General features: G+C 41.4%; 1 protein-coding gene across 2 annotated transcripts in view; it reads left to right on the plus strand.

Moving 5' to 3' along the window:
* The window catches only part of LOC126183774 (uncharacterized), a 485,018-nt gene that overhangs the window by 439,540 nt on the left and 28,224 nt on the right, over positions 1-17,254 (plus strand). For both annotated transcript variants that reach the window (XM_049926010.1, XM_049926009.1), the window contains one exon: positions 304-508. In XM_049926010.1, the coding sequence (XP_049781967.1) occupies positions 304-508 (205 nt within the window). The remainder of the gene's footprint in view (positions 1-303; positions 509-17,254) is intronic.

The following is a 17,254-nucleotide window of genomic DNA, read 5'->3' on the forward strand; positions in this document are numbered from 1 at the left end:
AGTTAGATTAAATTTCTGAGGAAACAAAATGTCTCTCCTCAAAGTATATCCATATAAAATTGTAGATGTAATCCAAGAAGCTGATGGAATCTTTCAAATAAAGAATGGCTTCTGTGGGGATAAAATGTATTCAATGGATCTCTCAATTACACATAGTGGATTTCATATGTTCACATTAAATGTGTGAAATATCAACAAAAACTCAGTAATGTTTTATCATCACAATTACTTTATTTTTCCATTAGGTACAGAGATGTTCACTAGAAAGCCATTGGAAATAAGAATTTTTGTCATCACTTTCAGGTTCGCATTAAGGAAGATCGCAAAAAGTCGCCAGTGCAAGAAGAGGCTAGGGTGGTGTTAGGAAGAGAAAGGAGTAAATCTGATGGAAGAGGCACTGTTTGTGCAACAGACAGTTCTCGGTCAAAGCAATCAATGGCTGTAACAGGAGAAGAAATGAAGCAAGTTACTAGTGCTGCAGTTGGGAAAATTGGCACATTCAGAACTGGTAAGAAAAATTAATACCAGTTAGCAAATCATGGAGCAAAAATTAGATATTAAATTCAGATGTTTCATAGTTTTCCAATACCAAATACACTATATGAATAACTGAAGTAGTACTGTTTACTTGGATAGTATTATTCCCCACACTGATTTATTGAAAGATTTCATTTTGGCTGAGAAAGTAAGTGTACTTTAAAACAACTGTATTTCACTTCTCCATGTATTTTGCAAAAAGTTAATAGTTACCAGCATTTTCATGTACATTTAATCTCAAATAGTTGATTTTATTGTATCAAACTCCCTGGTTTGTACTGGGAGGGGATGAGGAAGCAGTGATGATGGCCCTACACTTTTGATAGGCCTACCCACTGTTGGGAGTTGTGGCAGAAGCATGGCAGCTAGCTGGCTTATCATCCTCTGGTGGTGGTTGTGGTAATAGTTAATTGAATCATCATGAGCAGAGCAGATTCTGCTAGCATTGAAAACTATCCTTAGCCAAGGAAATTGGTGCATTTGTCCCCCATGTGACATCTGTATGGTTGTTACTGTGTGTCCCATCCACCTTCTGAATAATGTGGCCCAGACTGCTGCATCTGAATGATACTGACATATACATCATTGGACCCTGTGGCATCAGTAATGTCAGCATTATCCTTTACTGATAGTCACCTAACAACTCCATTGAACATTTTTTAGTGATTAATGTGACTTTGTAGGAATGTGAAGAAGGATTAGAGCTATTTGTGGTGATTTACAGTATTAATTTTTTCTGTCTGTGCTTTGTATGTTCTGGTTATTCATTCTGCCCCATCATTGAATCAGAGGTTGAAAAGGTGCATATTTTAAATGGACAGTGTTTGAATTGATGGGAAATAAATTGTAAGCCATTGTTTCAGACAATTGTGACTGGCAACTTTTCAATTGTGAATATCTTTGATAAGGCCTATGTAATAGCATCAGTGATAGTGTTGAACACCATATTAATACCATATGGGTATTTGGGTATTATGTGTACCTTGACCAAATACACTGACATCTGAAAGAGCCCTACAAAGTAATATGAATATATTACAATGGCTTGTTTGGAAATGATCGTGGTAAAAAAAGTGGAGGGGTGCAGCCTTATTTCTCTACAAGAATGACACAAATCATTTGCTTAATATCAGAGAGTTCATCCTCCCAATAAACATTTCTGAGCATTGCTGGTGAATTAAATAAAAATTTACTTTCTACAGGAAATCATATAACTTTCTTGGCAAATGCTTTTCCAAGATTGATGTCTGAAATACTCCTCTGTGATAGAGACAAGAGGGAGTTGAGTCAATAATTAAATCACTGAAGACTAAGGATTCTCATGGTTATGATGGAGTGTCTATACAGAATATTAAAGTACTGTGCTGTACATATTAGCCCTGTATTTAGGCATATTTGTAATTTTTCCTTTAGGAATGGTCAGTTTCCTGAGTGATTAAAGCACTCAGTAGTAAAGCCACTTTATAAAAAGGGAGAAAGAGATAATGTAGATAATTTTAGACCTATTTCTATGCCACCAGTGTTTGCAAAAATTACTGAAAAGGCTGTGTATGTAAGGATAATTGATCATTTCATATCACAAGATTTCCTATCAAATGTACAGTTCGGCTTTAGAAGTCAATTAATGACTGAAAATGTTATATTCTCTTTTCTCTGTGAGATACTGGATGGGCTAAACAAAAGGTTTCAAATGCTTGGCATATTTTTTGATTTAACTAAGGCATTTGATTGTGTTGGTCACAAAATATTGCTCCAGAAGTTGGATCATTACGGAATACAGGGAGTAGCTCACAACTGGTTCACCTCTTACTTTAGCAACAGAGAGCAAAAGGTCATTATTCACAATGTTGATAGCTGCTGTGTGTTGGGGCCACTCCTGTTCCTTATTTATATAAATGATATGCCCTCTAGTATTACAGGTAACTATAAAATATTTCTGTTTGCTGATGACACTAGCTTCATACTAAAGGATGTTGTGTGCAACATTGGCTCAGTTTCAAATAGTGCAGTACATGGCATAAGTTCATGGCTTGAAGAAAATAAACTAACACTAAATCACAGTAAGACTCAGTTTTTACAGTTCCTAACACACAATTCAACCAAACCTGACATTTTAATTTCACAGAATTGGCATATGATTAGTGAAACTGAACAGTTCAAATTTCTAAGTGTTCAGCTAGATAGTAAGCTGTCATGGAAAGCCCACGTTCAGGATCTTGTTCGAAGACTTAATACTGCCATTTTTACTATTCGAATGGTATCAGAAGTGAGTGCTCGTTTGACACAAAAATTAGTATACTTTGCTTATTTTCATTCGCTTATGTCATATGGTATATTTTGAGGTAACTGTTCCGATTCTAAAAGGATATTTTTGGCTCAGAAATGGACGGTTCAGGCAATAAGTGGTGTAAGTTCACGAACCTCTTGTCGACACCTGTTCACGAGTCTGGGTATTTTGACATTGGCCTCTCAATATATATGTTCCTTATTGTCATTTCTTGTTAACAATATTAGCTTGTTCCCAAGAATAAGCAGCTTTCACTTGGTTAATACTCAGCAGAAATCAAACCTGCCTTTGTATTGGACTTCCGTAACTCCTGTGCAAAAAGGTGTGCAGTACACTGCTGCATCCATTTTCAATAAGCTACCACTCCAATTCAAAAATCTTAGCAGTAATCCACGCACTTTCAAATCAAAACTGAAGAGTTTCCTCATGGGACACTCTTTCTATTCTGTCAAGGATTTCCTTGAAAAATTAAGCTGATTCTTATTGTATTGTTGATTGCATTTACTTAAACTTATGGATTTACTTTTCTCGGGTTCATAAACATTTATTTTGATTTGTTATTGCTTTTATGTTGTAATTTCATGTAATTACATGTTCCATGGCCAAGGAGATTTGCTCCTCAGTTTGTTCCTATGGAACTTGATGTGTAAATAAATAAATAAATAGAAATATTGGCAGTTGAGATTTTTATATATGTTATCCTGGATAGCCTTTGTGCCTTTGTATAGGAATGCCAAAAAGTTTTGTGAAGGACCTGCAGAATAACAATGTCTATTGGTTGGCGTTGTGGCCACTAGTACTTCTTGTACAATTGAAAATGTATGTTTTGATCTTAAAAGTCATGTAACTTAAACTGTTTAATGTTTGAATGAATCCACCTATGCAGTACTTGCACTTAGACTTGGTCCAGATTTGTTAAATTTGAATTAATTTGTGCCATAACAGGAACCTATCTACTGCCATACTAAGACCAATATCAAGCTGGAAACCTACTAGTTGTAGATTGTCAAGTTCTAAGAGTTAGCACTGGAAGTCAGGAAAGAGCATCAGTATTTGCATATTTCTCAGTTGGTCTGTAGTATAGTATGTTTGTACAAGCTGATAAATAATGCCCATTGCTGTAATCTTTGCACTGTTGACTGTGTAATAGTGTTATCTGAGCCAAAAAAGTTATGACCAATGGTTTACTGTCAGTAATAAGGTGAAATGTTACTCTTTACAGATATACATGGAATTTCTGTATAGCATGTATGATACTTAGTGCATATTTTTCAATTTTTGAATAGTTAACATGAGCTAAGTTTAGTGCTTTAGATACATATATAATAGGGTGTTTGATACCATCCAGATTTTTTGATAGGAGAACTAAGACTTTCCTACAAGGAGAAGCATCAGTTAGTTTATTTAGTTATTCATTCTAAAATCTTTCCAGATTGTGGGCTACATCATTAATTTACAAATATTATGTATGAGTGTGTGCATAAAGACAAATTTGCATGCAAGATGATTTTTGCCTTTATCTACAAAAGAGTTTCCACTATTTGCAGTAGATGATGTTGCACTTTACTGTTTCAAGTCTCTCATACTTCACATACTGGCACTCTTTATTCTGTTACTGAAGACAAGAAGCAGAAGTTTTAAATTCTGCATTTAAAAAAGTATTCATGCAAGAGATACTACTTTACCGATTTTGGACCACTGCACAGACTTACAAATGAGTGATATCTATATTAGCACACTGAGCACTGAAAAACAATTGACACTACTTAAAGCAAACAAGGCACCAGGACCTGACTGAATTCCACTTAGATTTTACGTTGGATAGACTCTTGCTCATATTTATTGAGAATCACTTGCACAGTGAATAGTCTCATGTGACTGGAAAAAGAGTGCGGGTAACTCGTGTTTACAAAAAATATAATAGATCATATGCATAGAATTATAGACCAATATCCCAGTTGTCCACCTGTTGCAGGATCCTAGAGCATATTCTAGGCTCTAACATTATGATTTTCTCTCAAAGAATCGGTCTGTTTGAAATTAATTTAGGACTGACAGATGTGAATAAAATAGTGAGGTAAGGCTTATGAGGCAGGCACAGCACATTCAACCTATACCACGAGACATGTAGCCACAGCAAGCACCTATGGTTGACAGACCTTTGCTCCCACCACTGCAACACTTCTAGATTGCACTATGTTACAGTTTCAAGTGGTTCATTTGAGATTGTTCATTGTGCACTGAGATTGTTTTTTCCCTTACAGTTGCTGTGTTAATATTTTATCTGTTATTACTGTTGTTTGTTGTGTGATACTGAACAGTGTCAGGAGCAAGTTCATGAAATGCTATTAAGTGGAAATGTTCAACATCACGCTTTCAGAAAGAGGATTGCCATACAACGTCAGTCAAAACACTTATTTGTGTGTTACATGCCTATACTGTCAAAAATTGCTCTTGATAAAGTTCTCAGTCATTCTGTTGTTGTTGACAAGACATCTACCATGGCAATGTGAAAGGAGAAGATTATTGGCTTGAGTATCGAAACATCTAAGTAAGTGGAACTTCTGCATCTAATATCTCTCCATAAACCACAGTTCCCCATACACAAAGTTGAGAGACTGGCAAAAACATATGGCCATATAGTAATTATGCTGTCATCTAGTCACTGCCATTTCAGCTCAATAGAAATTATATGGACATCGCCAGTAATAATAAAAAAATATGTTGTTTGCAGTTGAGGTACTACTCAATGAAGCTCTTAGGAGGCTGGTTCAAATGGCTCTGAGCACTATGGGACTAAATGTCTATGGTGAAGCTCTTAGGAAAGTCACCTCAAAAGACTGTAGGAAAGCCATCTCTCTTATGCAGCCCATCATGGAAGATTCATGGCAGCGTGATTTTTTATTTAAAAAATTCAGTATAGAGAATGACACATTAAAAATGCAGTTATAGTGGTACTTCAAGTACGTGTGATAGCAATGAGAGTTATGTCTATAGAGTTTTCTCATTTTCATCACAAAAAAGATTCACAACTGGATTCAGATAAATGTTTGGTGTATGCAGTATAAGTACCTGCACAGTAAAATTATATATTTGTAAATTTTGACTGTTAAGGGGGGAGTTGTTAGCAGCAACTGTTTCCGAATGAAGTTTATCTCAGCAATACTTTCATAATCACACAAAATAAATCTCTACCATACCATTATAACAGTTGTAAAAGTAATTTTCATCACCACCATCCATCTTTCTATCAAACGAGTAAGATAGCTCAGCTCTCCTCGATTATCAGCATCATTTTTTGTTATGTCAGAAGCAAGTAGGAAGTTCGATCAGAAAACACAATAGCAGATTAAATATAATTTTAGCATATCAGTGACCTTGACATAGTGGTAACACTTGTTCCCGTTGGATCACCAAAGTGAAGCACTGTTGGGCTTGGCTACTACTTAAGTGGGTGACCGTCTGGGTCTGCCAAGCACTGTTGACAAGCCAGCTGCGCTCAACCTTGTGAGGCCAATTGAGGAGCTGTTTGACTGAGGAGTAGGGCCTCCAGTCACAAAACACAACAGCCAGAGACACACACACACACACACACACACACACACACACACACAGGGTGTTACAAAAAGGTACGGCCAAACTGTCAGGAAATATTCCTCACACACAAATAAAGAAAAGAAGTTATGTGGACATGTGTCCAGAAATGCTTAATTTCCATGTTAGAGCTCATTTTAGTTTTGTCAGTATGTCCTGTACTTCCTCGATTCACCGCCAGTTGGCCCAATTGAAGGAAGGTAATGTTCACTTCGGTGCTTGTGTTGACATGTGACTCATTGCTCTACAGTACTAGCATCAAGCACATCAGTACGTAGCATCAACAGGTTAGTGTTCATCACGAACGTGGTTTTGCAGTCAGTACAATGTTTACAAATGCGGAGTTGGCAGATGCCCATTTGATGTATGGATTAGCAGAGGGCACTAGCCGTGGCACGGTGCGTTTGTATCGAGACAGATTTCCAGAATGAAGCTGTCCTGACAGGAAGACGTTCGAAGAAATTGATCGGCGTCTTAGGGAGCACGGAACATTCCAGCCTATGACTCGCGACTGGGGAAGACCTAGAACGACGAGGACACCTGCAATGGACGAAGCAATTCTTCGTGCAGTTGATGATAACTCTAATGTCAGAATCAGAGAAGTTGCTGCTGTACAAGGTAACATTGACCACGCCACTGTATGGAGAGTGCTATGGGAGAACCAGTTGTTTCCGTAACATGTACAGCATGTGCAGGTACTATCAGCAGCTGATTGGCCTCAACATGTACACTTCTGCGAATGGTTCATCCAACAATGTGTCAATCCTCATTTCAGTGCAAATGTTCTCTTTACGGATGAGGCTTCTTTCCAATATGATCAAATTGTAAATTTTCACATTCAACATGTGTGGGTTGATGAGAATCCGCACGCAATTGTGCAATCACGTCATCAACACAGATTTTCTGTGAACATTTGGGCAGGCATTGTTGGTGATGTCTTGTGTGGGCCCCATGTTCTTCCATCTATCCTCAGTGGAGCATGTTATCATGATTTCATATGGGATACTCTACCTATGCTGCTAGAACATGTGCCTTTACAAGTACGATGGAGCTCCTGCACATTTCAGTCAAAGTGTTCGTACGCTTCTCATCAACAGATTCGGTGACCGATGGATTGGTAGAGGCAGACCAATCCCATGGCCTCCAGGCTCTCCTGACCTCAACCCTCTTGACTTTCATTTATGGGGGCATTGGAAACCTCTTGTCTACGCAACCCTGGTACCAAATGTAGAGATTCTCTGTGCTCGTATTGTGGACAGCTGTGATACAATACGCCATTCTCCAGGGCTGCATCAGCGCATCAGGGATTCCATGCGACAGAGGGTGGATGCATGTATCCTCGCTAACGGAGGACATTTTGAACATTTCCTGTAACAAAATGTTTGAAGTCACGCTGGTACGTTCTGTTGCTGTGTGTTTCCATTCCATGATTAATGTGATTTGAAGAGAAGTAATAAAATGAGCTTTAACATGGAAAGTAAGCGTTTCCGGACAAATGTCAACATAGCATATTTTCTTAACATATTTTAATCAGTAAAGTGAAAATGTCATGTGACTAGGACCTCCTGTCAGGTAGACCATTCGCTGGTTGCAAGTCTTTCGATTTGACGCCACTTTGGCGACTTGCAAATCTATGGGGATGAAACGATGATGATTAGGACAACACAACACGCAGTCCCTGAGCAGAGAAAATCTCCGACCCAACAGGGAATCAAAACCAGGCCCTTAGGGTTGACATTTTGTCGTGCTGACCACTCAGCTACTGGGGGCGGACATCAGTAAAGTGATGACACTTAAAACTTCTGGGCTGATAGGCCACGGTCAATGTATAAAACTCTCCCCTGACGTTTCGTCTCCAACTGCAGGAGACGTCCTCGGACGATGTCTCCTGCAGTCAGAGACGAAACGTCAGTGGAGAATTTTATACACCTACCAAGGCCCATCAGCCTGGAAGTTTTAACTGAAGACAGTACTGGCTGTGAAAGCCGACACTGTATGATCAAAGTGATGACAGTTCATGATTTTAACACAGACGGGACATTAATCACTAATGATGGTTTATATTTTTTGAGTAGGGCTGAGAACTTTTCTTAGCCATGCCAACTGTTACTCTGCGGCATTCTGTAACTCCCTATAGCACATGACCTAGTGTTTATATACACCAGAAGATGCGACTTAAAAGTTGCAAAACCGGTTGTGTGGTTCTTTAATTAACTTGAATAAATACAGCTACAGTGGACTATTGGACTTTTCATTAGGTTTTATACTTTAATAGTTTTAATGCCTGTATTTAAACACCTGTTGTAATGTATGAATTGTCAGTCAATTATGTGTAGGTGCCCCGGTGGTCCAGGTCACCTACGGTTGACTGGATGGCCGAGCGGTGACCTCTCCAGTTGGCAGGATGCTAGGAAAAGACTGTCGATGCGTCAGAAACGCCAAAGAAACATTATTAATTCATAACACCTTTATTCCTGCCGAGTACAATGTGGCTTGGTGATATCAACGACCTTCCCCGAGTCCTCGCTGACACGTAGTGATGACACCAGATCTGGGCCACACAGTCTTGCTAGCACAGCGCCGCGTGCTGTGATGTAGCAGAGGAATGTCCTTACTTCAGCCACACATGGCTGGCGGCGACCGGCTGGGTGGCCGGCTTGGCTGCGGACAGCAACCTGCTGCACGCGGAGCCTGTGGGTTGGAGTCCCGATGTTGTCGGCACAAGAGGCATTCTCGTAGTGCGGAGTGTACTCTATCCCACCCCGTCTTCTTCCCTCCTCCTCCTGGTGGCTCGTCTGCGGTGGATGGGTGGAACGGGCTGCAGTACCCCAGCATCGTCGGCTCACCCGGTTCTGACGGCGGATGCACAGGGCCTAGGCCCCACACGATCTCGCCGACGGCTCGCTGATGTGGTCAGCATTGGCAGCGAGTGAGTCTGCCGTGATGTCTGCTAATCCTGGGTTGATGATTGACAGCAGCAGCAGAGAGAAACAGATCTGGTACTGTCCCCTCATATCTGCTGCTGGATGGGCCGCCCTTACTGCAACATCTCCTTAATAAAGATTAACATGTCGATCACTGAGCTGAGTGCTATGCAGCAACCCAGTACACATCTAACTGCAAGTCTAACTGTGAGTGCCTTGTTGCTATAAAAGCTGGCGTATTTAAAGGAAGCACGAGCGACGTCCTGACGTCATGCTCGTTTGTAATGAACGCATTCGTTCCACTTATACTGCTGATTCATTTGTTGTACTCGCCCCTTAGGTGTTCTCGTGACAGAGTTACATGTTGTTACGGCAGACTTACGCGAAGTTGTGAAATGCAATACAGCTGACGCTGTACCTCTGTCTTGCACTCTACAAAAGTCTCCGTCTAACACAAACCCGCATGCTAAGCAATTCTATCTCGCCTGTTGTGTGTAACCAGGCCATTGCCCCTGCGTGACGACACATTCCGATATATGTGCAATCCTCCTACCTTTTGGGTAATGTACTGCCTCTGGCTCTCAGCATAGGCAACGAAACTTTGACAATATTCCACGTTTCCAACTCTTTACCATTCCGCGACACTAGACATCCCCCTCCTTTAAGAAAATTCGTCCCGAATTTTACAATTCTGGACTTACTGGTTGTGCACGCCATACTTCCTTATACTCTACAGGTATGTTACAACTACTCCTTCAACACTGTCAAACTTTGCCGGCTGAGGTGACCGAGCGGTTCTGGGCACTACACTCTGGAACCGCGCAACTGCTACGGTTGCAGTTTCGAATCCTGCCTTGGGCATGGATGTGTGTGATGTCCTTAGGTTAGTTAGGTTTAAGTAGTTCTAAGTTCTAGGGGACTGATGACCTCAGAAGTTAAGTCCCTTAGTTCTCAGAGACATTTGAACTGTCAAACTTTTCTTATCCGCTAATAATCTATTTACACTTAATACTGATTCCAATCTTATCACTGGTTATCTATTTATATTAGGTTCCACTATTCCTGATCCATCCCATAGGTATTTAATGTTCGGTTATTATTTCAGAACAAGACATCTTTTACCGTATACAAAAGTAAGTTGCACAAATAAACACTAGAACTAAGATTATGCTAGTCATTGACGCACCAAATATAATTGTGTTTTGCTTATGTTTCTCCCGATATTGCTGCACGCGCTGCAGTAGTTGATTAACTGAGATCTGCTCTTTTTCTGAGATAATCAGGCTATCTAAAGATTGTAGCAATGTGAGATTCAAGGACTCGTTAATAAACATTAGGTTCTGGTGAGGCAATATATGTGGTGGTTCCTCTGGATAATAGAAGATAGGCTGTGTCACGTTAATCATTGTTGTACCCATGTAAGTAGCTGGTAGGTGAAAATGCTTCCCCACTATTTCACATCCAGTGCCATTAATCAATAACCCACTGTCCTGCAATTCAACAACCCCTCCTTCTCCGTGGCCGCCTGTAGCGCCGTAAAGCTATCCTGTAGTGTCCGTACATCATTCCTCACTCCCCATATATTATACGTGAACACAATTGTCCACCTGTTGCTTGACAATACTACATCTAATTGTCTCGCAAACAAACTTCCTTTATCTAGTGGTTGCATCTGCACCACCTCTCCTCTGCAACAGTGTAGCAGTACCAGACTGATGAAAAGTTTCCCGGGCCACATCCTGGCATGGCACCTGAAGGAAAAGGAAGCCATGTTAATCACTCCCTTCCTTACCACGTCTAAAACACACAAATGACAAGTAAAAACTACACATACCCTATTACCTAATAACAATAAATACGACGTGTTCCTCCCCGAGGACACTTAATCTACTTATCCCTATACCAAAGTGCGTAAGGAACATTCCTCTGCTGTCCTTTTAGCTTCGGTACCCTCACACCATTTGTTACTGCTGGAGGAATCTGCGGTAACGCATCCACTGCGCCCTTAAACGGGTCAATCCTACTCACATGAACTACTGACGACTTGGTTGGTAACTGCAACTTTACATTCACTGGAGACACTATTTCATTTACCTGATATGGTCCAGAATATTTCGTCAAAAACTTCTTCGTTTTACCCTTCGGAACATAAGGATTAGCCAACAATACCCATTGACCAATTCTGTATTGCAGCAGTTTACCTGTTCTTTGCCCAATACTCTCTTGTTTCTCCAAAGCTTTAGTATTAGCACGCCGTACCCTTTGCCAAATCTCTCTCAATTTCTTGGTGAAATTCTTCACTGACTCATCCTGTGAACCTACCTGAGGTTTGAGCACATCAAATGGTGATGGCATTTTCCGACCATAAATTACCTCATACGGAGAGAGCCCCATTCCTGTATGAACTTTCACATTATATGTGCTTGTCAACAGATTTAAATACACGTCTCAATCCGTGTGTTCTGAATTTACGTAATGACTAATCATCTTAACTAACGTCCTATGAACCTGTTCTGTTCGTCCATTCGACTGAGGATGAAATGGGCTTGTCCGAAATTTCTTAATTTTCAATAAACGGCATAACTGCTTCATCAGCTCCGACATAAAGTTACTACCCTGATCTGTAATTATAGTATCAGGCACACCATACTTAAGCAACCATTTATTTACTAAGGCTTGCGCAACAGTGCTTGCTTTCTGATAAGGAATAGCTACCATTACCAGGTATCGGGAAAAATGATCTAATATTGTTAATATGTATCGATTACCCGCTTGGGTCTTGTTAAATGCCCCAATTATGTCTAATCCAATGAATGTGAACGGACTATCCGCTTCAGGTAGTCTCTGTAACTGAATTTTCCGATGACTTAAATCTGCTCTCTGCGCACACTGTATACAATTTTGCACATACTGCTCTACATCATTGTGACGTGTCTTCCACCAAAACCTTTCAGCTACCCATCTATCAGTCGTTCTTTTACCCCCATGACCCGACAATACATGGTCGTGCACTTGTTTCAACACTTCTTCCCTCAGAGACTCCAGTACTACAACGCGTAGTCACACTTCGTCTTCCTGCAAAGCAACCCATCCTGCATTTCAAACAGCTGTTGCATTTGGAACAATTGACACTCTCTGTCATTGGCTTGCGCCTTTATCCATTCCTTCTCACTTACACCCACATCTTGTACACCTGCTATTTTTCTACTAAGCGCATCTGCATTCGTATGTTTTACCCTGGTTTGTGAATTTCCTCGTAGTCAAATTCACTTAGTTTCTGTGCCCATCTAGTTAAATGACTCGAAGGATCTTTCAACCCCAACAACCATTTCAATGCTGCGTGATCTGTAATCACCTTGAACTTACGCCCATATAAATAACAGCGTAAATACGAGATACTAAATAACAGCGTAAATACGAGATACCGTAAATCACAGCTAAAATTTCTTTCTCTGTAGTTGAATAATTCTTCTCTGCCTTATTCAGTTGCCCGGAAGCATAAGTCACTGGATGTTCCTGTCCATTAACCCTCTGAGAAAGAATACAACCTACAGCAATACTACTAGCATCACAAGATAGTATGAACTCTTCTTCAAAATTAGGAAGTATCAACACTGGGTCTAATGTTAGTATCTGTTTGAGCTTCTCAAATGCCTCCTGACACTGTGCTGTCCATTCAAACTTAACACCTTTCTTTAAGTCTCATTAATGGATGTGCAATTTCCGCGAACCCCTTTACATATCGTCTGTAGTAATTACATAAACCGACATATTGCTGAACTTGTTTAGTGGTCTGTGGTACTGGAAAACCACGCACAGCCAGCGTTAGACGAGGATCCATTCTTACCCCATCCTGACTGATAATATGCCCAAGATAAGTCACTTGCATCTGAGCAAACTGACATTTCTCAACATTAAGCGTAACATTTGCCACTCTTAGCCTACTAAATGCTTCGTTCAGCTGTTCCACATGCTCTTCTATATTACGAGAAAAAGTAACAATATCGTCAAGGTATACCATAGCAATCTTCGGTTTCAGTCCCCAAAGCACACCATCTAACAGACACTGGAAAGTAGCAGGAGCGTTTTTCACCCCAAATGGCATTCTGAAATACTGAAAGTGACCAAAGTTTGATGTAAAGGCCATCTTCGGTCTATCCTCGGGACTTACTTATATCTGCTGGTACCCACTCTTTAGATCTAGTGTCAAAAAATATTTACACCAACCTAGGTTGTCCAATGTTTCCGTGATGTTCGGTATTGGATACTCATCTGTTACAGTTCGTGCATTCAAAAAACGATAGTCACAACAAAACCTATACTTTTTAGTACTGTCCAATGACTTCTTAGGAACTACCACTATGTTGGTGGACCACGGGCTTTCACTGTTCTCCATAATACCGTCCCTTAGCTGTTGATTAAGAAATTCTTCCACTAGTGGTTGTAGGTGTTTCATTATCCTGTATGGTTTTCTATAGACCAGTGGACTATCGCCAGTCAGTATACGGTGCTGTGTAATAGGAGTTGCTGGTAATGGACCTTCTGAACCAAACAAATCTAAATACTCTAATAACAAAGCTTCCATAGCTTTCCGATCACCATTCTCCAAATGCCGAATCTTATCAAGTAGTACAGATGCCTTGACGGTTTGCTTGACGTTATAATCACCTTGGGATTCACCTATATCCTCATCGTCGAGTATTTCTGAACTTGCTACCACTAAACCCTTTGGGAGATCCACTTCATCTGCCCCAAAATTATCTACACTGACTGGAATCATCAGTTCCCCATTTATATCCCTTACGCGCGCAACGCTCCTCTTAATGAAATGGCTCTGAGCACTATGGGACTTAACATCTATGGTCATCAGTCCTCCTAATAAAACAATGCATTTCATCCAATACTTCATTGCTCTGCAGTGGCTCCACCACACACAGTCTCTGCTGTGGTACATTGGCACCTACTGACAACCAAACTAACTTCCCTGTACCCGAAGGCACTTTGACATGCGTAATCATCTTTAATATCCTTGTACGCAGTTCAATTGGTGACATCTTAGCAATGGATGCACCTCGCGATGTAGAAACATGTACAGCTGTTGTACCCATTGAAAACAAGTTTCCACTAAGTTCAACTGTATGCTGTGAAAGACTAATTTTGGCATGGTGTTTATCGAGGAAGTCCAGTCCGAGAATCACAGAATACCCTTGTCCCACAGTTCGCAACACTTCCATTTGCTCTTCGAACTCTACAGTTCCAATCTTAAAAACGAGCTGTGTTGTACCCAATGATTGCAACTCATTATTCCCTACTCCATGTAATCTGTACCTAGGAGTACCTAGTCTTCTCCTACCCATGAGGTCTAGACTAGCAACAGATACATGTGCCCCTGTATCAATCAAAAACTTACATCTGTTATTTCTTACAACACCCATCAAGCAACAATCCATCTCTGTACTAGTTTTCACCGTACTTCTGCTTACCGGGAATGTCTTCTGATGGACGAAACACTCCCGCTCCAATTTAATGCTTTTTCCTGTTTATTCCCGTTACCATTCTGCTTACTACAACACTCATTTGCCTTGTGACCGTAGCTTTTACAAGCATAGCACTGCAGCTGTCCGCATTGAGCCTTCAAGTTACCTTTCCTCCCACAACGGTAACAATTCCTCTCCGACGCAAAGATGCGTTTATCGTTGCGAACCCTTGTTGCAATGTCTATCTCCTGCAGATGCATTGCAATATGCAGTGCTGCAGCTAAATCCCCAGGATTCTCCATCCTAACCCTACGAGAAATTTCTGCAGGAATTCCCCTGAGGAATACATCGAGGGCTCTGTTTTCTGCCTCTCGTAGTAACACACGATCCGCATCAGGATTACCCGATAATTCATAGGTCTGCGGATTAATTTTCCGTATCCTATCTGAAAATGACTCCACTGTCTCATTGACCTTCTGTGTCAAATTAGCTAATTTCTCCCTAAAAAATCTTGCACTATTCTGCTTATGCTATCTTTGTCGTAACCCATCTGCCAGTTCTTCAAACGTGCTCACCTTAGTAAGCTTCTCATGGTATATCACGATCGTCTTGGCTTTCCCTGCAAGTCACAAATTTGCCATACGTAACGTAATTACGTCCGACCAATTGCTCATTGCAGCTGTTGCCAAAACATCGTTAATGAATGCTGTGACATCCTCTGTTGTTTTACCCGAGAAAGGCATGATCATGTTAGCTACTGAAGGATATATTTCAAGGTTGGACATTGCTACTGACTTGCAATCACTTGAACCAGTTTGTGACTCTTGCTGCAAACGCAAGGTCTCCGTTTACGTCATTAACTCTACATGACGTAACTTATGCTGCGCATTCTCTTCTAACAATTTTGAGGCTTGCTCCATCAGAGCAGCTATACTCACTTCAGTACTAACGGATCTTGTTTCTGGCATGATTTGTGCAAATTACCAACAACTTACTCTATACTGAATTTACTCCTCAGAACAATAACTACACTAGCTACTCAACTCCATTGTCACAGTTGAGCACTACACACAAGAAGACAAACAAGACTCACAATACACAACTAAACAAAATTAATCCTCCTACCTTGTTATTGCCCAGCAACACTCTCTACAATTGTGCGCTGCGTGACCAAACCATTTACAAATTGAACGTTCTACTGGCACAAACTTCGTGCATGGCTCCCCAAGCCCCGTTAAATTACACACAGTACATCTGACTGGTACCAAGTACGTTTCCCAGCTGTTTCCCTTAAACTCAGATAAATCTGCTGTTTCCACAGATCTCACAAAGTGCACTCCCAACAAAGAACGTGCATCCATTGTTATTAACAAAAATTGCCTTGTGCACTTACCACTACCACAAATCTTTAGGCGGTGGGTGCGAGGACTTCTGACACCAAATCTGTAGGTCATCTACGGTGGACTGGATGGCCGAGCGGTGACCTCTCCAGTTGGCAGGATGCTAGAAAATGACTGTCAACACGTCAGAAACGCCAAAGAAACATTATTAATTCATAACACCCTTATTTCTGCCGAGTACAATGCGGCTTGGTGATATCAACAACCTTCCCCGAGTCCTCACTGACGTGAAGCGATGACACCAGATCCAGGCTGCACAGTCTTGCTAGCGCAGTGCCGTGTCCTGTGACGTAGCGGAGGAATGTCCTTACTTCGGCCGTGTGTGGCTGGCAGCACCCGGCTGGGTGGCCGGCTCGGCTGCGGAAAGCAAGCTGCTGCAGGTTGGAGTCCCGACGCTGTCGGCATGAGAGGCATTCTCGTAGTGCGGAGTGTACTCTATCCCACCCCGTCTTCTTCCCTGCTCCTCCTGGTGGCTCGTCTGCGGTGGACGGGCAGAACAGGCTGCAGTCCCCCAGCGTCATCAGCTCACCTGGATGTGACGGCGGATGCACAGGGCCTAGGCCCCGCACGATCTCGACGACGGCTCACTGATGTGGTCAGCATTGGTGGCGAGCGAGTCTGCCGTGATGTCTGCTAATCCTGGGTTGATGATTTACAGCAGCAGCAGAGAGGGTCCCCTCACATCCGCTGCTGGATGGGCGGCCCTTACTGCAACATCTCCTTAATAAAGATTAACATGTTGATCACCGAGCTGAGCACTATGCAGCGACCCAGTACACATCTAACTGCAAGTCTAACTGTGTGTGCCTTGTTGCTATCAAAGCTGGCGTATTTAAAGGAAGCATGAGCGACGTCCTGACGTCATGCTCGTTTGTAATGAATGCATTCGTTCCACTTATACTGCTGATTCATGTGTTGTACTCACCCCTTAGGTGTTTTTGCAACAGAGTTACGTGTTGTTACGGCAGACTTACGCGAAGTTGTGAAATGCAATACAGCTGACGCTGTACCTCTGTCTTGCACTCTACAAAAGTC

This window comes from Schistocerca cancellata, chromosome 4 (assembly GCF_023864275.1).
Source record: "Schistocerca cancellata isolate TAMUIC-IGC-003103 chromosome 4, iqSchCanc2.1, whole genome shotgun sequence".
Lineage (NCBI taxonomy): Eukaryota > Metazoa > Arthropoda > Insecta > Orthoptera > Acrididae > Schistocerca > Schistocerca cancellata.